This window comes from Nicotiana tabacum, chromosome 13 (genome assembly GCF_000715075.1).
Source record: "Nicotiana tabacum cultivar K326 chromosome 13, ASM71507v2, whole genome shotgun sequence".
Taxonomy (NCBI): Eukaryota; Viridiplantae; Streptophyta; class Magnoliopsida; order Solanales; family Solanaceae; genus Nicotiana; species Nicotiana tabacum.
This window is the reverse complement of record NC_134092.1, coordinates 75717938-75740561: the sequence shown is the minus strand read 5'-3', so window position 1 is coordinate 75740561 and position 22624 is coordinate 75717938. Positions and strand designations below refer to the sequence as shown.

Here is a 22624-nt window from a genome sequence, read left to right as displayed (position 1 = left end):
CTGTAAGGGAAAAATGGTCGAATGAACCGTGCCCATATAGACTGCTCGAGCCCTGACATAAAGCTTGTATGCATGTGTAATCGTATATATTATGCACAAAAATAAAAGGAAGTCTCTACCTTGAGGATAAACATCTTGTCCCTTAAAATTTTTCTTTTCTTTCTGAATTTCCTACATTCGATCCCCTAAAGGTATCGAGCCCAAGGGTCGCCTTTATCCGGGTTCAAACGATCACTCCCACTCGGGGACTGCCATCCAGAAACAAACTCTAACGGCCCGGGCTATCAGAGCCCGAGGGCACAAAACCTATTATACAGCGCCCGAACCTTAAAGGCTACGACCATCCCCATTCGAGGACTGTTATCTTTGGCAAGTCCGGATAACTCGAGGTGACAAGCCCACTAGGAAACACCCTAACTAAAAGGCTATGTCCATATTAAAATGGCTTAGAGACGTCCGACACCCGTAATAAAAAATAAGGCCTTGAAATATTTCTTAACCGGTTCTAAAGGATACAATCTTGCAAACTATAATCTAAAAAATTATAAGTACTTTAGGGAAAGGTTATGGTCATACCGAACCCCCATGATGCCTTAAACAAAATAATATCGAAGGCAAGGCCTATTCGAACCTCCGAACATGACCTATCTGTTTTATGCTAAGGCATTTCAATCTTTGCAAACATAAAGAATAAAGCAAAGGATAACAAAACTCAAAAATTGTCGAAGGTAAAATAAAGCCTTGTATTATATATACATATAGTCTTTACAAGGGCCAAACGGCCTTGACAAAAAAGTACAAAAGTACAAAAATACAAAAAACAAAGAAAAATGTACAAGGCACATAAATGGCCTGGTCTTCACCGGAGCCCGCCTCGTCGCCAGGGTCATCGGAGTCTCCTCCACCCTCGGATCCGCTCGAACCCTCAGAGCCTTATTCATCCTCGGGATAAGCCAGCTTCTTGGCCTCGACTTCGAGCCCCTTAGCACTCTCGATTTCGGCCGACAAGTCAAAACCCCGAGCATGAATCTCCTCGAGGGCCTCCCTTCGGGATTGCCGCTTTGCTTGCTCGACGATATCCTTCATTCGATCCTGGACCTCCTGGGCATCGGCCTTATATTGGGACACCATCTCGTCGGCATCGGCTTTAACCACCAAGATCATCGACTTGGTCATTTCAAGATCCTTGGCAAGATTTTCTCGATCAGAGACGGCTGTACTTAGCTAAGACTGGAGCTCCTTAAACTTTTTGGCCTGCACCTCGGCCTTTTCCTTTGCTTCTCGAAGCTGGACCTCAGCCGAAGTCAGTTGTTCCCAAGTCGTCTCCTTTTTCGAGGCTAGGCGATCCATTCTGCCTCTCCATTCTTCAGTCTCGGCCTTAACTGCATCCATCTCAGCTCGGAGCTGGTCGATCCGATTGATCTTCTGTTGGACCTACGGATTCCGACCATTAGTCACTGAGTCTAGCTCATCATCACTAACCTCAAATGCTTTTTATCTTCTCGGCCAGGTCAGTATGCTCTTTCCGAGACACCTCCAGCTCAGCTCAGAGGCTCTTAGCCTCCCCTTCACGCTGCTCGCTGAGAAGTTTGTAAGTATTTCTCTTCTCAGTGAGCCCTCGAACCTCGGCCTCAAGCTGGTTTAGCTCATCCCGATATCGGAGAAAAGTCTCATGATGAAGCACCGAGGCCTACAGACACAAAGAAAAATGTTAGGATTATCTATAAATTAGTCTAAGTACAAATTAAAAGTCATCAAGAGGTATCTGAAGTTACCCGGTTTAGCACCTGTTGTGCGTCGTTGAACAGGCAAGGCGTGTCCAGCTCGTTCATCTTGTCTTGGTCTTTCTCGGTCACTAGACACCGAAGGTAACTGGCCATCCCTACGGGGGTAGAGAGGACCCGGTCAGGATCCACACTCGGAGCTGGGAACCGATTGATTAGTTTCGGGCTTGAGGAAGGCCTGCTTGTTCCTGAAGATGGATTTTTCTTCTGCACCTCCAAGTCACCCAATCCGGTGACGTCCTCCGTGGCGGTAGAATCCACGCCAACAAAAAATCCGCAGAAGGGGTCGTCCGCTCCGTGGGCCTCCTTATTGAGACGTTCCATCACCGTCAGAGCCCCATTATACATGGACTCGGTGAACGAGGGCGACTCGGTGATGTCTATGACACCATGTGCTTTCTTTGGGGTATTGCCCATATCTCGGGAAGCTTCGGCCACAGTCTCCTTGTCAGCCTCCCTAACTTGAGGCAATCCGGCCTCGCCTCTCTTCAGTTCGGAGGCCCTTTGCCCTTCGAGTTGCAATGACACGCGAGCCATCAGATCGAAGGCTTCTCCTTCTTCTTCGGATTCGTCCCTCAACCGATAGAGTGCATCCGAAGATGGTGCTCGAGCTCTTATGCTTTCTTTGGATTTGCGCACCAACCTTCTCCTTGGTTTCTTCTTCTCCGAGCATGGAGAACTCGAAGCAGGGGACTCGGCGGAGAATTTCTCGCCACCGGATGGAGGCCTCAGTGTCACGTCCTTGGATAAACCTACAAAAGGAAATGAAACAAGTGAGAACTTAATGACACGAAAGGAACCCAAATATTACCTACTTAGGAAAGGAATCTCACCATGAGAATGGGCCTCCCACCGACCCTTTGAAAGTTCGCGCCATGATCGCTCGGAATATGGACTTTGTAACACGATGCCCTCGACCCACTCCTTGAGTCGAGGGACTGCATTCGGGACCTGAGCGACAGCTGCACCACCACAAAGCACCGATAAGAAGGAAGGAAAAAATCGTAAAATAAGATTTTGAAAACGAAATTTTACTTACATGGTATATTCCACTTCTCGGGGAACGGCATGCGTTCGCCTAGGATCAAGTCCGAGATCTTCACTTGGACGAAACAACCTAGTCAGCCTCGATTCCGATCTTCATCAATACTCGAGAACGGGGCTTTACTGGCCCGGTGCGCGAGCTTGATCAGACCCTCCCCCCTCCCCCCCGAAAGATTCGGGGACTGTTGTCACGCCCCAAAATCGAGGAGCGCGACCAGCGCTCAATCGAGTGAACCCGACCGAGCAAGCCTGTTAGATTTTCTTCTACCCAAACTCATCCACGAATGAAGATAATACATATTTTCATTAATTAGACAAAAAGGTGATCATGTTCACAATACAAATTCATTACCAATAGTTCCATCATTTTTAGTCGTCTTAACTAGAACAAGTATTACAACCACAACATAACGTAGTTTGTCTTTCCCAGCACCAATACACAACCCACACTATGTCTACGGAGCCTCTATAGATAAAGAGGAGTACAATGATAATGCCGCCAACAAGGTCCCGGCTATACCTCAAACTGAATATATAAAGTACAAAAGATACATGACCCCGGAATGAAGTGGGGCTCACCGAGTCAGCTAGGAGGAAGGTGTAATGCTATCACTGATCAATATCTCATGCTGTGGAACCACCTTCATCCATTTAAAGATGCAGCGCCCCCGGCAAAAGGGACGTTAATACCGTCGAATAGCACTAGTATGTATAACTAAACAGTCCCTCAATAGAATCACAAATAATACAAACAAGATTATTATAATATCAATGAAAGATTTAATTAACATCAAACCTTAATTTAGGATCAAGACAGTGTTTAAATTAATTCTCATATCTCACATTGGGAGATTTTTAGTATCGATATACCATTATCCACAATACTATTATTCACAAAACCAGTACCACCGTACTCTTAGCTCGGAGTCCGATCACGACCCGATCGGCTAGGCCATCTCATTAGAGACATCAACCACAATTTCTCTCAATATCAATACCACCGTCTTTAACACGGAGTCCGATCACGACCCGATCGGCTAGGCTATCCATTAGGGACATCGATCACAATCACAATTTCAAATTATAAATTTCCAGCACAATCACCATCATGTGTGCGGCATGGTATCCGATCACGACCCGACCGGCTAGGCTGTCTTATTTGAGACATCAACCTTTTTATATCAATCATCGCATTTCGTATTACTTTCACATCTTTTCATCTCATTGGCACTAATGGCCATAATTATAAGATCATTCTTGGCACGTTGGCCATATTCAGTATTTCATGCTCACCTTATCAATTTCAATTATCATCATCATCATCAACAACAAATACAATTCAAATCAAGGTATGTAGTACACATATGAGCAATTTAGAGTCTAAAGCACATACAGATATTTCACAAAATTTGGCATAATAGCCTTCATTTGAACTTGACTTAAAGTGGGAACATTATTAATGCACAGCCCATATTTTAACACATCCTCAATTGGTAACATAACATGAGTAAAGCATTTGGGATACTTGTTGAACATATATCTTTAAACTCAATCTTAATCGGAATAGCCAGTTTCATAATGAATCACTCGGGACTTACATAATTTACATGAATATCGTGGGATTCAATTCTAAGAGAAGAGTTTAGCCAACATACCTCACTTGAGCTTTCTTAAACTCTAAAACATTCCGGAATTCATAGCAACTTCAATCTATTGTAGAAATATAACAAATTGAATCAAAATTTGGAAGATGATCATGGTTCTAGCTCACTTGAGCATTTTATCAAACATTAGATGTGCATAAGGTTTCAATGTCCATTTTACGAAGGATTCCATCATCCCACAACTCAAGCTTTATCATTTTTAGCTCAACAATCTTCCGACACCCTTTGATAACACATGCATGTAAAATAAACAACTCTCATACCCAAAAATTACCTTGCTAGTTACCTATTTTCAGAAGATTTCAAAATTAGGATTTAGGGTGTAGAATCTTACCTCTCGGATGAAGACCTAGTGAGCTTCCCTTCTAAATCTTCCAAAACTTGAGCAAGAATTGAAGAAAATTATTGAAGAACACCTTCTCACTCTAGGGCACTCTCTCTCACTCTAAAATATCATATTATGGCTCAAAAATGGCCCAAAGAGTATATTTAACGAAATAGGGTCGATTTTTAAAAACCCAAAATAGAGTTCCGGAACAGTTCTGCTGACCGCATAATGGATATACGGACCGCATATCGGTCGTATAATTGCTGATAAAATGATCAAAAAGGCTGTCTGTGCATGCGGTTACTATGCAGTCTGCATAACTGTTATGCGATCGCATAATTCACCGCATAATATTTATGCGGTCGCATAGTCGACCCATAATTGCTTCCAACTGACCTAATTAACTGTCTCACTCTGCGGCCATTATGCGGTCCGCAGAGTGATTCTGCGGTCGCATAATGGACCGAAGAAATACACTATTCCGTCAAAAAATTTCTTTTACTTTCCTGTGCATTGTTCAACCCAAAAAGTCCGAGCCGGCCCAAAAAGTATAATCCTCAAACACATAAGCCTAGTCCGGCACCATAAAATATTATTTTCTTTGCAAAGTCTACCGGGCTTTACACTTAAGTTCTTCAAATTTTTCGGGGTGTTACAACTGTATAGGTGCATGAGGTGGTCGACGGTGAATGAGCATCCATCGATCTGGATCTTGCTCACAAAGAACCGAAGAAGGATCGCGATCCTCCAGAATGAGGGGTGAATTTGACCGAGGCATACCTCGTATCTTTTGCAGAAGTTAATGATGACCGGATCCAATGAGCCCAGTGTAAATGGATAAGTGTAAACACTTAAGTATCCCTCGATATGGATGGTGATGTCTTCATTGGGTCCGGGAACCACCATGTGCTTGTCAACCCAGTTGCAATCCTTTTTTACCATAGGGAGGACTTCTTCAGTGATCGAGCATGTGTATCTCGAGACCTCCTCACACCGGCCTTGTACGGGGGAAGGTTTTACAATCTTGAAATTGGCGGTTACCGAGCACCCTCTAGGGACGAACATTTTCAATGTGGGTTTCGGTACTGGTTCCTCGACAGCAATACGCGAAGCGGTCTCCTCGGTAGCCGGCCGCGAGGTAGAAGGAGTTTCTTTTTGGGGAACGGTTTTTGAAGTCTTCGTCATTTCTTTGAAAATGGAGGGAAAATGAGGAAAACGAGGAAGTTAAAGGAGTACACTTGATGGCTTGAGATAGAAATGAACAAGGGTTCTTGCAAAGGATCTCAAACAACCAAAGTATAACTGCTAGAAAGTATTGAAATTTTGAAGGTACGAGGGTAGAAGGTTTGAATGTAAAGTTGGAATGAACAAAGGAAGAGGTATTTATAGTATTTCAGTGGCAATTCACATCTAGTAATAGTCGACCGGTGGCTGACATGCATTTAATGCCATTAAGACTTGACTGACGAGATGTTTCGTTTGTTTTATCGTTTCTGTCGCGGGGTATCGAAGTAAGAACCGGAAGCTCATGTCGTTTTTCGTCATCTACTCTCCGAAAAACAGGGGACTATCTGTATACGGTCGAAATCGAGCTCGCCTTCGACATGGTAGGTCAAGTTCATAACATGGCAATAACGGACTGAAGATTGACCCCAAGTCTCACCGGGCTAGAACCCGGGGTTGGAACGCCCGCTTTCAAGAATATCGAGGTCGTGATCCCAGAATCGATCCTAGTCCCGAACGTGCTCGAAGAAACATTGTTAGCATAATAAAAGACCGAAATATCCGTGATCGGTCGGATATTACGGCGGGAATCTCGGCACGTATCAATGAGGAACTGACAATCGACAAAACAAGAGATTTTTTACCTTTTATAGAATTGTACCTAAAGTAGGACTCCTCTACTATATAAATGGGGTTTGATAATTCATTTAGCATATTATAACCCGCATTCCAAAGCAATACATTATTATTTTTCTCTTTAAGCTCTTGTTCTTCTGTATCGCGATACCGATCAAAGTGCATCTGGCTCGAGGGTGGCTAACCTTTCGAGATTGAAATTGTCCAACTCGTGTGGTTTGAAACTTTATAATTGTTTATTTCAATTTCAACTTAATTTATCACTTTGTATAAAGTTAATACGCGTATCCTTAAAATCACTTACAAATTCAATTATTATATATATATATATATATATATATATATATATATACACGTGCTTTGGTATGTGAAGAGCAAAAATTAATGGCAATCATCAAGGAATGGATATGCATGAAAAGTTTCAGTTAAGCATTTTTAAGTTCTTCCATTACAGAGACATTAATATTAATACACCCAACAATTTACCGGACGTTAAATAAAACATCAAACAAAAAGTAGCGGTACCTCCGAGAGAAATCGAACGGCGACAGAATTCCGGAGGGGTCCCTAGCAGCCCACCCAAAAGCTTTTTGAGGGTGTTCGTTCTCTGGTGCTTTAGCCATTTCTTCTCAGAGCGTGTTGAATTACTCAGTGCCAAAACTGGAACAGGCTGGAAAAAGTATATGGATTAATGCTCCAGTGGGAACTTATAACACGCTGCTATTCCTGAGGCCCACTTAACACTTCCTTCCAAAGTTATGAGAAATGGAATAAGATTCTGTGAATCCCGCTCAAGTACTCTCCACCACAATTTTTCTATATTTTCTCTAAGTACTGTATCTATTTGCATGAATTACAGTGTTCGATTCAAATTTTAAGGGTCTAAGATTTAAAAAAATATAATTAGTGTTCTGACCTTAGTTGCGTGAAAGATTTTAGGAAAGTAATCTCCAACTTTGGTAAGAAAATGATTGCCATTAAAAAAAAAATCTATAAAGTTGGGAATGGAAAAAAATGATAGTGTCATGACTCTTTAACCGGTATAACAATTTATCTTCTTTCACATAATTTTAAATATTTTTCTTATTTTCTATCAAAAAATTGCCAAGTTCTACATTCCTCAAACACATAAGCCTAGTCCGGCAACATGAAACATTATTTTCTTTGCAAAATTTACCGGGTTTTACACTTAAGTTCTTCAAAAATTTTCGGGGTGTTGCATTCTCCCACCATATAAATAATGACGCCAAATTATCAATGCAAACACCACTGCTGCAAGTTCTAAATCATGTGTTGGATAGTTCTTTTCATGATTCTTGAGTTCCTAGAAGCATAAGCTATCACTTTCCCATGTTGCATTAATACACACCCAAGCCCGATTCTTGAAGCATCACAATATACCACAAATCCATCTATACCCTCTGGTAGAGTCAACACCGGTACCGTAGTCAATCTTGCTTTCAATTCCTGGAAACACTTTTCACAAGCATTTGACCATTGGAACTTAATTGCCTTCTGCGTCAATTTAGTCAATGGAGAGGCAAGAGTAGAAAACCCCTCCACAAACTTTCTGTAATATCCAACCAAGCCTAAGAAACTGCGAATTTCTCTTGGAGTTGTAGGCCTCGGCCAATTCTTCACAGCTAAAATTTTCTGAGGATCAACCTTAATTCCTTCACTAGAAACTACATGACCCAAGAATACGACCGATTCAAGCCAAAATTCACACTTTGAAAACTTTGCATATAACTGGTGTTGATGCAGGGTTTGCAGAACTATCCTGAGATGATCGGCATGGTCTTCTCGACTTCGTGAATATACAAGAATATCGTTAATAAACACTATCACAAAAGAGTCGAGAAATGGTTTAAAAACTCGATTCATAAGATCCATGAAGGCTGCTGGGGCGTTTGTTAGCCCAAAAGACATTACTAGAAACTCAAAATGCCCATACCGGGTTCTAAAAACTATTTTCGGAATATCCCGCTCCCTGATCTTAAATTGGTGATACCTGGATCGTAAATCAATTTTGGAGAAGTACCTGGCACCTTGCAATTGATCAAACAAGTCATCTATCCTTGGCAGTGGGTACTTATTTTTTATTGTTACCTTATTAGGCTGCCGATAGTCAATACACATTCTCAGTGATCCATCTCTCTTTCTTACAAAAAGGATCGGTGCGCCCCAAGGCGACACACTTGGTCGGATAAAACCCTTTTCTAACAAATCTCTCAATTGTTCCTTTAGCTCCTTCAGTTCTTCTGGTGCCATTCTGTAGGGTGGAATAGATATATGATGCGTGTCTGGCATTACATCAATCCCAAAATTAATCTTCCTGTCTGGTGGGATCCCAGGGAGTTCATCTGGAAAGACTCCCGGAAATTCATTTACAACAGGCACAGACTCAAGTGTAGGTGCCTCAGCATCGGTATCCGTAACCCGGACCAAATGGTAATTACATCCCTTGTTGATCATTTTCGTGGCCTTTGGGTAAGAAATAAACCTACCCTTCGGCACTACATCATCACTCTTCCATTCAATAACTGGCTCATTTGGAAATTCGAACCTAACAGTTCTGGTTCGGCAATCAAGCTTGGCAAAACAAGAATAAAGCCAATCCATCCCCATTATCACATCAAAATCGACCATTCTCAATTTAATAAGATCAGCCGCGGTGTCCCGACCACGCAATATGACAACACAATCCCTATAAACTCGCGTGGCCAAAATAGACTCACCAACCAGAGTAGATACAGAGAACGGCTCATAAAGCTGTTCTGGTTCTATCCCAAATTCCATAGCAACATAAGGTGTGACATATGACAAAGTAGAACTGGGATCAATAAGAGCATATACATTATGAGATTGGATAGTCAATATACCTGTAACAACATCTGGAGAAGCCTCTGAATTCTGGCGACCACTCATAGCATAGAAACGGCCAGATTCTCCCGAACTTTGTGCTCCACCCCTAGCTTCGCCACGCCCTGCGGGTGTTGGAGTGCCTCGAGCTGGAGGAGGTGCTGCGGATGTAGTAGCTGCAGAACTAGCTGGCTGTGTTGGGCCCCTGCCCGTACCCTGACGGGACGAACAACAATCCCTCTGAATGTGACCCCTCAATCCGCATCCGTAGCATATGGGTAAGTCCATGTAGCATATTCCTAGGTGCATCTTTCCACAACGAGGGCATGGGGGCCTCCTCTGCTGCTAGAATCTACCACCGTGACGACCCTGCTGATATGAGCCCATGTTGCCCTGATTGGGCCTGAAACGACTCCACTACTGCTGCTGACTGGGCCCTGATGGCGGTACACTAGCTAAAGACTGAGCAAAGGACTGTGATAGCCCTGACGACCCTCCTCTAAAGGCTGACTTGCCACCACTAGAAGAACCACCAAAGTTGCCCGCAGACCGGGCCTTATTACTACCCTCTCGCTCCATTCTGTTCCTTAATTTGTGGGTCTCAGTGGCTTGAGTGAATGCCACCATCTTTCCATAGTTTATATCAAAATTCAAGGCAGCTGTAGCACCCTCATTAATTACCAAGGGACTAAGGCCCTGTAAAAATCGGCGAACTCTAGCCTCCATAGTGGGCAACATGTAAATAACATATTTAGACAGGTACTGGAATCTCATATGGTAATCCCATACACTCAGGCTACCTTGCCTCAGGTTCTCAAACTCAGCAGCACGGGCTGCCTTAGTCTCGGCAGGCAAGAAATAATCAATGAAGGCATCGGCAAACTCACCCCACCTCGCCGGAGGGCTCCCTTCTTCACAGGACTCCTCCCATAGTTCAAACCAAGAATATGCCACCTCTTTCAGGCGGTAGGAGGCCAATTCCACTGCCTTTGTTTCAGTAGCACGCATAACTCTGAGAGTCTTGTGCATTTCATCAATGAAATCTTGGGGATCTTCCTCTGGGTTAGTACCCGTAAACACTGGAGGATCCAACTGGAGAAATCTGTTCACTCTGGAACTAGTTCCATCCCCTGGCTGACTGGAAGAAGTGGGTGCAATATTTGACCTCTCGGTCTGGGAAGCCACTATTTGAGCCAACAATTGTATGGCCCCCCAAGATCAACATTAGAAACACCAGAATCGGAAGCTGGAACTGGAGGTGGAACTGGTATATCAGTTGGAGGGACCGTTGCACCCTCAGTAGGTGTAGGGACAGGTGCGGTCTGATCAGTTGTAGTAGAGTCAGGCAGTGTAGTAGCTGGAGGAATATTCTCACTCATCGGATGTTCACCCGCATCATCAATTACAGGATTAACTGTCACTACTGGGGTGACATTAGCTCTTTGGCCAGTTCTTGCCTTCTTCTTAGGCGCTATGTACTGAAAATTAGAGCAACTCAGGAGTTAAAAGGAGGAACAATCTTATAACCATCTTTATCGCACGATCAAGAACATAAAAGAAGGGTATTATTCCTAAATGTCCATGTAGCATCCTAATTATAGATGTGGTCGACAACACATCGATAATAAGGACTCTACTATACACGGCTCCGAGACATCCTAGGACACTTTAAAATCTTAAGCTCTGATACCAAGTTTGTCACGCCCCAAAACCGAGGAGCGCGACCGGCGCTCAACCGAGTGAACCCGACCGAGCAAGCCTGTTAGATTTTCTTCTACCCAAACTCATCCACGAATGAAGATAATACATATTTTCATTAATTAGACAAAAAGGTGTTCATGTTCACAATACAAATTCATTACCAATAGTTCCATCATCTTTAGTCGTCTTAACTAGAACAAGTAATACAACCACAACATAACGTAGTTTGTCTTTCCCAGCACCAATACACAACCCACACTATGTCTACGGAGCCTCTATAGATAAAGAGGAGTACAATGATAATGCCGGCAACAAGGTCCCGGCTATACCTTAAACCGAATATATAAAGTACAAAAGATACATGACCCCGGAATGAAGTGGGGCTCACCGAGTCAGCTGGAGGAAGGTGTACTGCTATCACTGATCAATATCTCCTGCTGTGGAATCACCTGCATCCATTTAAAGATGCAATGCCTCCGGCAAAAGGGACGTTAGTACCGTCGAATAGAACTAGTATATATAACTAAATAGTCCCTCAATAGAATGACAAATAATACAAACAAGATTATTATAATATCAATAAAAGCCTTAATTAACATCAAACCTTAATTTAGGATCAAGACAGTGTTCAAATTAATTCTTATATCTCACATTGGGAGATTTTTAGTATCGATATACCATTGTCCACAATACTATTATTCACAAAATCAGTACCACCGTACTCTTAGCTCGGAGTCCGATCACGACCCGATCGGCTAGGCCATCTCATTAGACACATCAACCACAATTTCTCTCAATATCAATACCACCATCTTTAACACGGAGTCCGATCACGACCCGATCGGCTAGGCTATCCATTAGGGACATCGACCACAATCACAATTTCAAATTATAAATTTCCAGCACAATCACCACCATGTGTGCGGCATGGTGTCCGATCATGACCCGACCAGCTAGGCTGTCTTATTTGAGACATCAACCTTTTTATATCAATCATCGCATTTCGTATTACTTTCACATCTTTTCATCTCATTGGCACTAATGGCCATAATTATAAGATCATTCTTGGCACGTTGGCCATATTCAGTATTTCATGCTCACCTTATCAATTTCAATTATCATCATCAACAACAACAATAAATACAATTCAAATCAAGGTGTGTTGTACACATGTGAGCAATTTAGAGTCTAAAGCACATAGAGATATTTCACAAAATTTGGCATAATAGCCTTCATTTGAACTTGACTTAAAGTCGAAACATTATTAATGCACAGCCCATATTTTAACACATACTCAATTGGTAACATAACATGAGCAAAGCATTTTGGATGCTTGTTGAACATATATCTTTCAACTCAATCTTACTCGGAATAGCCAGTTTCATAATGAATTACTCGAGACTTACATAATTTACATGAATATCGTGGGATTCAATTCTAAGAGAAGAGTTTAGCCAACATACCTCACTTGAGCTTTCTTAAACTCTAAAACGTTCCGCAATTCTTAGCAACTTCAATCTATTATAGAAATATAATAAATTGAATCAAAATTTGGAAGATGATCATGGTTCTAGCTCACTTGAGCAATTTATCAAACACTAGATGTGCATAAAGTTTCAATGTCCTTTTTACGAAGGATTCCATCATCCCACAATCCAAGTTTTACTATTTTTCGCTCAACAATCTTCCTACACCCTTTGATAACATATGTATGTAAAATAAACAACTCTCATACCCAAAAGTTACCTTGCTAGTTACCCATTTTCAGAAGATTTCAAAATTAGGGTTTAGGGTGTAGAATCTTACCTCTAGGATGAAGACCTAGTGAGCTTCCCTTCTAAATCTTCCAAAACTTGAGCAAGAATTGAAGAAAATTATTGAAGAACACCTTCTCACTCTAGGGCACTCTCTCTCACTCTAAAATATCATATTATGGCTCAAAAATAGCCCAAAGAGTGTATTTAACGAAATAGGGTCGGGTTTTAAAAACCCAAAAATGGAGCTGCGGAACAGTTCTGCGGTCGTATATGCGATCGCATAATGGATATGCGGACCGCATATCGGTCGCATAATTGCTGATAAAATGATCAAAAAGGTTGTCTATGTATGCGGTCACTATGCGGTCCGCATAACTGTTATGCGATCGCATAATTCACCGCATAACATTTATGAGGTCGTATAGTCGACCGCATAATTGCTTCCAACTGACCCAATTAACTGTCTCACTTTGCGGCCATTATGCAGTCCGCATAGTGATTCTGCGGTCGCATAATGGACCGCAGAAATACACTATTCCGCCAAAAAATTTTTTTTACTTTCCTGTGCATTGTTCAACCCAAAAAGTACAATCCTCAAACACATATGCCTAGTCCGGCACCACGAAATATTATTTTCTTTGTAAAGTTTACCGGGCTTTACACTTAAGTTCTTCAAAATTTTTCGGGGTGTTACAACTGTATAGGTGCATGAGGTGGTCGATGGTGAATGAGCATCCATCGATCTGGATCTTGCTCACAAAGAACCGAAGAAGGATCACGATCCTCCAGAATGAGGGGTGAATTTGACCGAGGCATACCTCGTATCTTTTGCAGAAGTTGATGATGACCGGATCCAATGGGCCCAGTGTAAAGGGATAAGTGTAAACACTTAAGTATCCCTCGATATGGATGGTGATGTCTTCATTGGGTCCGGGAACCACCATGTGCTTGTCAACCCAGTTGCAATCCTTTTTGACCATAGGGAGGGCTTCTTCAGTGATCGAGCATGTGTATCTCGAGACCTCCTCACACCGGCCTTGTACGGGGGAAGGTTTTACAACCTTGAAATTGGCGGTTGCCGAGCACCCTCTAGGGACGAACATTTTCAATGTGGGTTCCGGTACTGGTTCCTCGACAGCAATACGCGAAGCGGTCTCCTCGGTAGCCGGCCGCGAGGTAGAAGGAGTTTCTTTTTGGGGAACGGTTTTTGAAGTCTTCGCCATTTCTTTGAAAATGGAGGAAAAATGAGGAAAATGAGGAAAACGAGGAAGTTAAAGGAATACACTTGATGGCTTGAGATAGAAATGAACAAGGGTTCTTGCAAAGGATCTCAAATAACCAAAGTATAACTGCTAGAAAGTATTGAAATTTTGAAGGTACGAGGGTAGAAGGTTTGAATGTAAAGTTGGAATGAACAAAGGAAGAGGTATTTATAGTATTTCAGTGGCAATTCACATCTAGTAATGGCCGACCGGTGGCTGACATGCATTTAATGCCATTAAGACTTGACTGACGAGACGTTTCGTTTGTTTTATCGTTTATGTCGCAGGGTATCGAAGTAAGAACCGGAAGCTCATGTCGTTTTTCGTCATCTACTCTCCGAAAAACAGGGGACTATCTGTATACGGTCAAAATCGAGTTCGCCTTCGACATGGTAGGTCAAGTTCGGAACATGGCAATAATGGACTGAAGATCGACCCTAAGTCTCACCGGGCTAGAACTCGGGGTTGGAACGCCCGCTTTCAAGAATATCGAGGTCGTGATCCCAGAATCGATCCTAGTCCCGAACGAGCTCGAAGAAACATTGTTAGCATAATAGAAGACCGAAATATCCGTGACCGGTCGGATATTACGGCGGGAATCTCGGCACGTATCAATGAGGAACTGACAATCGACAAAACAAGAGATTTTTTTACCTTTTATAGAATTGTACCTAAAGTAGGACTCCTCTACTATATAAAGGAGGTTTGATAATTCATTTAGCATATTATAACCCGCATTCCAAAGCAATACATTATTATTTTTCTCTTTAAGCTCTTGTTCTTCTGTATCGCGATACCGATCAAAGCGCATCTGGCTCGAGGGTGGCTAACCTTTCGAGATTGAAATTGTCCAACTCGTGTGGTTTGAAACTTTATCATTGTTTATTTCAATTTCAACTTAATTTATCACTTTGTATAAAGTTAATCCGCGTATCATTAAAACCACTTACAAATTCAATTGTTTTATATATATATATATATATATATACACACACGTCGTATACGTCGTATATGTATGTGAAGAGCAAAATTAATGGCAATCATCAAGGAATGGATATGCATGAAAAGTTTCAGTTAAGCATTTTTAAGTCCTTCCATTACAGAGACATTAATATTAATACACCCAACAATTTACCGGACGTTAAATAAAACATCAAACAAAAAGTAGCGGTACCTCCGAGAGAAATCGAACGGCGACAGAATTCCGGAGGGGTCCCTAGCAGCCCACCCAAAAGCTTTTTGAGGGTGTTCGTTCTCTGGTGCTTTAGCCATTTCTTCTCAGAGCGTGTTGAATTACTCAGTGCCAAAACTGGAACAGGCTGGAAAAAGTATATGGATTAATGCTCCAGTGGGAACTTATAACACGCTGCTATTCCTGAGGCCCACTTAACACTTCCTTCCAAAGTTATGAGAAATGGAATAAGATTCTGTGAATCCCGCTCAAGTACTCTCCACCACAATTTTTCTATATTTTCTCTAAGTACTGTATCTATTTGCATGAATTACAGTGTTCGATTCAAATTTTAAGGGTCTAAGATTTAAAAAAATATAATTAGTGTTCTGACCTTAGTTGCGTGAAAGATTTTAGGAAAGTAATCTCCAACTTTGGTAAGAAAATGATTGCCAATAAAAAAAAAATCTATAAAGTTGGGAATGGAAAAAAATGATGTGTCATGACTCTTTAAAGTATAACAATTTATCTTCTTTCTCATAATTTTAAATAGTTTTCTTATTTTCTATCAAAAAATTGCCAAAACATATCCTTATCCTCATTATTACTCCATTTATTTCTATTCATCAAATCCCATTTAATCTCTTTTTCTTCCGTTTTCTTCATCCTCGTATTACTACATTTATTCCTTTTCCTCGAATCCCTCTTTCTTGCTTACTTTTCTTCCATTTTCTTTTTCCTCATTATTACTTTATTTATTTCTTTTCCTCAAATCCCTCTCTCTTCCTTCTATGTTTCCATTTTCTTATAGTGTTTTTTTCCTTCTCTATAAAATTCAAAGCCCTTAAGGTAGGCAAAAGTCTGAAAAAATTCAGTGTCGGAGAAACTTTCCGATAATAAAACTCTAACGGAGAAGCCGAAAGCTGTGAAGACGCAGCTCAAAGATTATTTTTTATTGCTGCCACTAGCTTTTTGCCTTCTCCCCCCATTTTTTCCTACTTTCTACGTTTTCGTTTTCCTATTCTCATTGACGTTAGTTGGAAGTATTGTGCTTTGTCTTTGAGGCCTTTTTCTCCTTGAATTATTGAAAATTGAAATATGTATTGTGCTTAGCATGTTAGCCTATGGTGTTATATCTATTGTAATTTCACTATTTAATACTTTTAGGTTTGGTTGTCTTTAAAGGTTAATTTTGTTAGATTTTGATTATTTTGTTTTGGAAGATATTGTCAGAGCTTTTTCAAAGTTGACATTTTGAGGGGAGTATTGGTTGAGCTAAATTTTCTTGTGAGAAAATAAAAAAAAAAGGCTTCGCGTACAAGTCTAATTTCACAAGAAATAGAAAGGAATATTAAATAGTTTCTTATTTTCCTACTTTTTCTTTCTATTTCCCATCTCTTTTCTTGCTTGATTTTTCAATTAGTTAGCGAAGCTTGTCTCTATAAAAAAAATTGAGTTATGCGTAGTTTATAATAAAACCTTATCGGGTTTATGCAATAATATTGTGGTGAATGAGATGTGAAGAATTTAAAATGTGTTTATCATGCACTTCTATTAGTACTAGCTAGAAGGCAGAAAAGGTTTTAATTTGTATCACGATATTGTGGTAAAATTTTAACTTTTTAGGTAATAACAACTATGGGGTGGGGAGGAGAAAAAATAAAAATAAAGAACAGTACAAGAGTGAAATAAAAAACTACAACATGAATTTTTTTGTTCAATTCTGTCTTAACACAGAAATTGGCATTGTTTGTTCTTTTATTCTTTTTTACTTTGATTAATTTTATTTTCGTAAAAAAACTTTGAAAATTTGGGGTAACAAAATCACATTTTATATCACGTGTATAAAAATTAGATTTCGATTAAAATAAAGAAAATTAGAAAGTACAACACGAATTCTTTTTGAGCAAATTGATGAGTAAAATATTCAAATTAAATTGACTATTAAACGAGATGTAATATTAATAGTAACTCCACTTTTTCTTGCCTCCCATTAAACTTTTGATATTTTTTTTTTTTTTTTTTGTAACTGGCCATTTTTCTTTATTTTCTTTCAAATCAGTAGTTTTTTTATTTTTTTTATACTCAGGGAATAAATGTGAATTTAGGACTTCCGAATTTGATAGTAATTTAGAAGTACTGAATGGTGATATTATGTTACATGCAATAGTTTTATTTCATAAATTCTCATTCAAAAAGGCTTTAGAAGCAAATATATTTGTGCTTTTTCTTTCATTGTTCTACCCGGCTAAATTATCATTGATACGATATTAGTAATGCCTAATTAATTTATATAAGAATGCAATTAGTTTTTCTCACGATTCTTCATTTTTTCAATAGAACTCACAAAAAGAAAATTATTTTCTTAAAGTCATTTGTGTTCTTCCCGAAACAACCGCGTGAAGCGCGGATAAATTTACTAGTATATATATAAAGCAGGGACTTGGCAAGGTGATGTGGTATATTTACTTGGCCAAAAAACTCAATTATTTTTTTTATTGATTTTTTTACTTTTATCCTATTTTTCCTATATATTTACTATTTTAAGAATCGATAAGTCACTTCTTTAAAAGCAAAAGCCACGTCCTTTCCTCTTCTTTCTCGCTGCGAAAAAAGATTTGCTAGGCCTAAATCTGATTAAAGGGGAAGACATTCAACAAAATTAAATATGAAAAGCCACATGATTTTAATTGCTGGACGTTTTATTTCTTACAACACGTCCGTTGATGATATGCCGCAATTGTGGGATTAGAAAATTGTTAAGGATATAGTAGATATACCCTAGATCCAATCTCATATTTGACGATTTGAACATATTTTTGTGAACGTTATTTGATATAAAATATATGGTATTTGATATTCTTTTATCATAGTTATTATTAATTATTTGATTAATTTAATAAGGTACTTGATTAAATATTGAGATTTGTCATCGTGATAGAGATCATGATAATGAGAGCAAAGTCTCTTATAATTTAATCTAAATTTGTTCTTGATAGTAGGATTATTAATTTGGATATTAGTAATCCGGTTAGATCAATATTTATGTGGTCGTCTTTATGAGATAATGATTAGTTGATCTCATTAACTAAATCACATAAATAGATGATACATATAGAGATATGATCATTGAACCGACTCATTGGATAATTCCTAATGGTTAGAATGACCATAAACTGTCAATAGGATATTCTCTTGAAGAATGTGATATAAAAGTTTCCTTTGACCTGAGATCGTCATAGTAATTGACAAGTTATTTATTGTGCTTTGATACTAGACACCTATGGCCCTAGGGCGATAGTTGAAAGGATATTGGATACGATTGAATACTTGTAGAATTAGTAATTGATCAAGATGGAATCTGTCGATTCTTGGTAATGAGTTTAAGCTCCATGTTGTCATGAATTATAAACGACCAAATTAAGACCTTGGCCAGGGCAATTGAATGAAAGAAGAAAAGAGTTTCTTAGGTCATTCAATGGTCGATTATATTTGACATGAACACATAGTTGGTCGCCTATTAGGATTTGACAGTTGAACCATATCCTAAGATGACCCAGAGCTATAAGGGCAGAAGGAATTACTACATTATTCTTCTACGGGTTCTTGAGAGTAAATTGTATACTTCATGCTATCCGATCGTTAAGGAGTGTTGCTAGACGCCACCCTTGATTAGTATGTTGATATGATAAATTTACTACCGGTTTAGTATTGAACCTACGGGGTCGCACACTAACGAGTGTTCTGATCTTTGCTAAAGGATTAATTACTTTATTATTTGATAATTAAATTAAAGAATTTGATTAGTCAAATAAATTTAGTTATTAGTCCAAATGAAATATTATTATATTCGTTGCTAGCACAGAGGATATAATTAATATTGTAAACAAATTAAATTTTTCTAGGGAATAGAAAATTTAATTATATAATATATATATATATATATATATATATATATATATATATATATATATATATATATATATATATATATTAGTTAATTTACCAATTTGGAATTGGAAAGGTAAAGTCCATAAAAGGACGTATAAATTGAATCCAACATTAAGTTGGATTGACCAGAATCCAACTTTGAGTTGAGGAATGGTTCGGCAGTCACGTTTTCATTAAGACGTGATTTCCAATTTTCCATAAAATTCGATTGAAGTTTATTTTTGGAATAAACTTTTACCCTAAGTAAATTATTACCCCAACCAAATAGGAAAAGAGTTTATAGGTGATGCTATATAAAGGGTGATGAAGAAAATTTGCCGGATTAAGTCTTGAGAAGAAAACTCACTTTATGAAAGTGAAAGTATAATACAAAGCCAAGGGAAAAAATACAATTACAAGAAAAGTGTTTCTTGTTTTTCTATCTTTGAGTTGAGATTTTTGAGAAAAGTTTCAATAAAATATTTTTATTCAATTTGTTCGCGTGTATTTTTTATCAAAGAGTTGATATCTAGGATCGATATCGGTGTGGATTGTCACGACCCAAAATCCTAACATGTCGTGATGGCCCCTATCGTGGTACTAGGCAAGCCAACATTTACGAAATGACTCCGACACTTTTAACAGAAAATGGATGTAAAGCAGTTTAAATAATAAAACTCCTCATAAACATGATAGAAAATCCAAAACACAACGCGAAAATTCCAAACATCGGGGTTTCACTGAGTACATGAGTATCTATACATCACAAGTTCGGAAAATACTGTCTATGATAATCTGAAACTAAATACAATAAGTGGGAAGACAGGGAAGGAGAAACAAGGTCTACAAAATGTCAAGCAGCTACCTCGATAGTCTCCGAGAATCCGAACTCCACAACTCAGCAACCGCCGTGACCGGATGCACCTGAGTATGCACACAAGATGCAGGGGTGAGTACAACCAACTCAGTAAGTAACAAGACTGAATAAAGAACTGAAAGTAGTGACGGACTTCACAGTTATAGTTCAATTACAGTAATTTCAACATAGAAAAGTAGGCATGCTCTCAAGTTCAATAAATTAGATCAAACAGTTACTCCATGACAAGTTTAAGTGAAACAAAGTGTTATATCTTTCAGAAATTTCAAGACAGTGATACATGACAGTTAAATACAATAATAATGAAATCAAATGCATCCTCTCAGGGCCACATTCACTCAGCCCTCCCATTCCCTCAGCACTCGGCACTCGCACTTAGTAGGTACCTGCGCTCACTAGAGGTGTGTGCAGACTCCGGAGGGGCTCCTTCAGCCCAAGCGCTATAATCCGTATGGACAACTCATGTGTTGTACGGACAACTCACGTGCTATAGTATAATATCTGGATCCACACGGACAACTCACATGCTGCACGGACAATTCACGTGCTATAGTATAATATCTGGATCCGCACGGACAACTCACATGCTATAGTATCAATATCTCACAATCAGGCCTTCGGCCTCACTCAGTCATCAATCTCTCCAGTCTCTCGGGATCTCAGTAATCATGAAAGTCAGCCCCAACAGAAATGATATAATGTGTCAACAAAGAACAATAGAGACTGAGATAAAATAAATAAGTAAAACTGTGACGAAGTACAAAATAATAATTTAGCAGATAATTCAATATGTACACGACCTCTGTGGGTCCCTAAAGTGCCAACACATAGTCTAAATGTGATTTCTAACATGATTTGTGGTTCAATTTCTCTATTACATGGAGAATGTACAGATAAAGATAGATTATTCAACTACACGGTTTCACGGAATTTGACCAAGTCACAATTCCTACGATGCACGCCCACACGCCTGTCACCTAACATGTGCGTCACCTCAAAACCAAATACATGACACGTAATATGGGGTTTCGCACCCTCAGAACCAAATTTAGAACTGTTACTTACCTCAATCCGAGCAAATCTCTACTCCAACACACCCTTGCCCCAAGAAACGGCCTCCGAATGCCTCGAATCTAGCCATAAACAATGCAATATAATTAATACAGGCTAAAAGAATCGACTCCATAAGAAAATGTTAGGCTATTAATCAAAAATAAAATCGGCTCAAAAGCCGGCCCTCGGGCCCACATCTCAAAATTCGATAAAAGTCACTAACCCGAAAGCCCACTCAACTACGAGTCTAATCATACCAAATTTATCAATATCCGACACCAAATCGTCACCCAAATCCCCAAATTAAACCTTCCAAATTCCTAGCCTCAAACCCCCAATTTACACCTTAAATACACACCAACTAGGGAAAAAATCAACGGGGAAGCAAGATTATTGATCAAAATGAGCACAAGGGACTTACCTCAAGAAACTCCTTGAAAACCCTCTCAAGAATCGCCTAAACCGTGCTTGAAATGTTTGAAATGAAGTCAAAATCGCGAACACTTGTTTTAATAATCTGCCCAGGCTTTTCGCACCTGCGACCAATTATCCGCACCTGCGGAACTGCTTCTGCAGTAAATCCTCTACTTCTGTGGAAATCACTTAAATCCCCTAGGCCCGCATTTGCACTCCAGGTTCCGCACCTGCGGAGCTGCTTCTGCGACCTTCCATCTGCTTCTGCGGAAACAAGCCTCTCCCTCAACTCTGCATCTGCGGAGCCTCGCTCGTACCTGCGGGCTCGTAGAAGCGGTTAACCCCTCGCACCTGCGCCCTGCCTAGGCCAGCTCAGCTCCGCTTCTGCGTAAATCCAGCCCCATCTGCGGCATCGCACCTGCGGCCAACCCCTCGCAGGTGTGATCACACCAGAAGAGCTCCAGCTTCAGCAATGGACTAAGTCCCATTTTTGATTCGTTAACCATTCGAAACCAACACGAGGCCCTCGGGACCTCAACCAAACATACCAATGAGACCTAAAACACGATACGAACTTAGTCGAGCCCTAAAATTACCTCGAACAACATCAAAAACATGAATCGCACATAGATTCAAGCCTAATGAACTATGAACTTTCAATTTCTACAAACGATGTCGAAACCTATCAAATCACGTCCGATTAACCCCAAATTTTGCACACAAGTCACAAATGACACCACAGACTTACTCCAACTTCCGGTATTGGAATCCGACCCCGATATCAAAAAGTCCACTCCCAGTCAAACTTTTCAAAAATTCTAACTTTCGCCATTTCAAGCCTAATTCCACTACGGACCTCCAAATCAAAATCTGGACATGCTCCTAAGTCCAAAATCACCTAACGGAGCTAATGGAAC

The 22624-nt window shown here is 39.9% G+C and overlaps 1 protein-coding gene across 2 annotated transcripts; it reads right to left on the bottom strand.

Moving 5' to 3' along the window:
* Positions 1-1123: 1123 nt before the first annotated feature.
* Positions 1124-2991, bottom strand: LOC107813288 (uncharacterized). Of its 2 annotated transcripts, none has more exons than XM_016638538.2 (4): positions 2824-2991; positions 2618-2746; positions 1788-2536; positions 1124-1690 (listed from the first exon to the last, which is right to left on the bottom strand). In XM_016638538.2, exons 1-4 carry the CDS (start codon positions 2852-2854, stop codon positions 1547-1549), a joined length of 1053 nt encoding a protein of 350 aa, XP_016494024.1. In that variant the 5' UTR covers positions 2855-2991; the 3' UTR covers positions 1124-1546. The 2 variants fall into 2 exon arrangements, with proteins under 2 accessions (XP_016494024.1, XP_016494023.1); XM_016638537.2 differs by having other exon boundaries at positions 1776-2536; positions 2824-2990.
* Between the last annotated feature and the right edge of the window lie 19633 nt (positions 2992-22624).

What these genes read in the sequence shown, in the direction of transcription:
- LOC107813288 (XM_016638537.2), bottom strand. Translation starts at nt 2,854, where the DNA reads ATGCCGTTCCCCGAGAAGTGGAATATACCAT. An exon ending in GTGGGAGGCCCATTCTCATG is followed by an intron (nt 2,537 to 2,617) that starts GTGAGATTCCTT and finishes TTCCTTTTGTAG; the next exon opens with GTTTATCCAAGGACGTGACA. An exon ending in CACAACAGGTGCTAAACCGG is followed by an intron (nt 1,691 to 1,775) that starts GTAACTTCAGAT and finishes TTGTGTCTGTAG; the next exon opens with GCCTCGGTGCTTCATCATGA.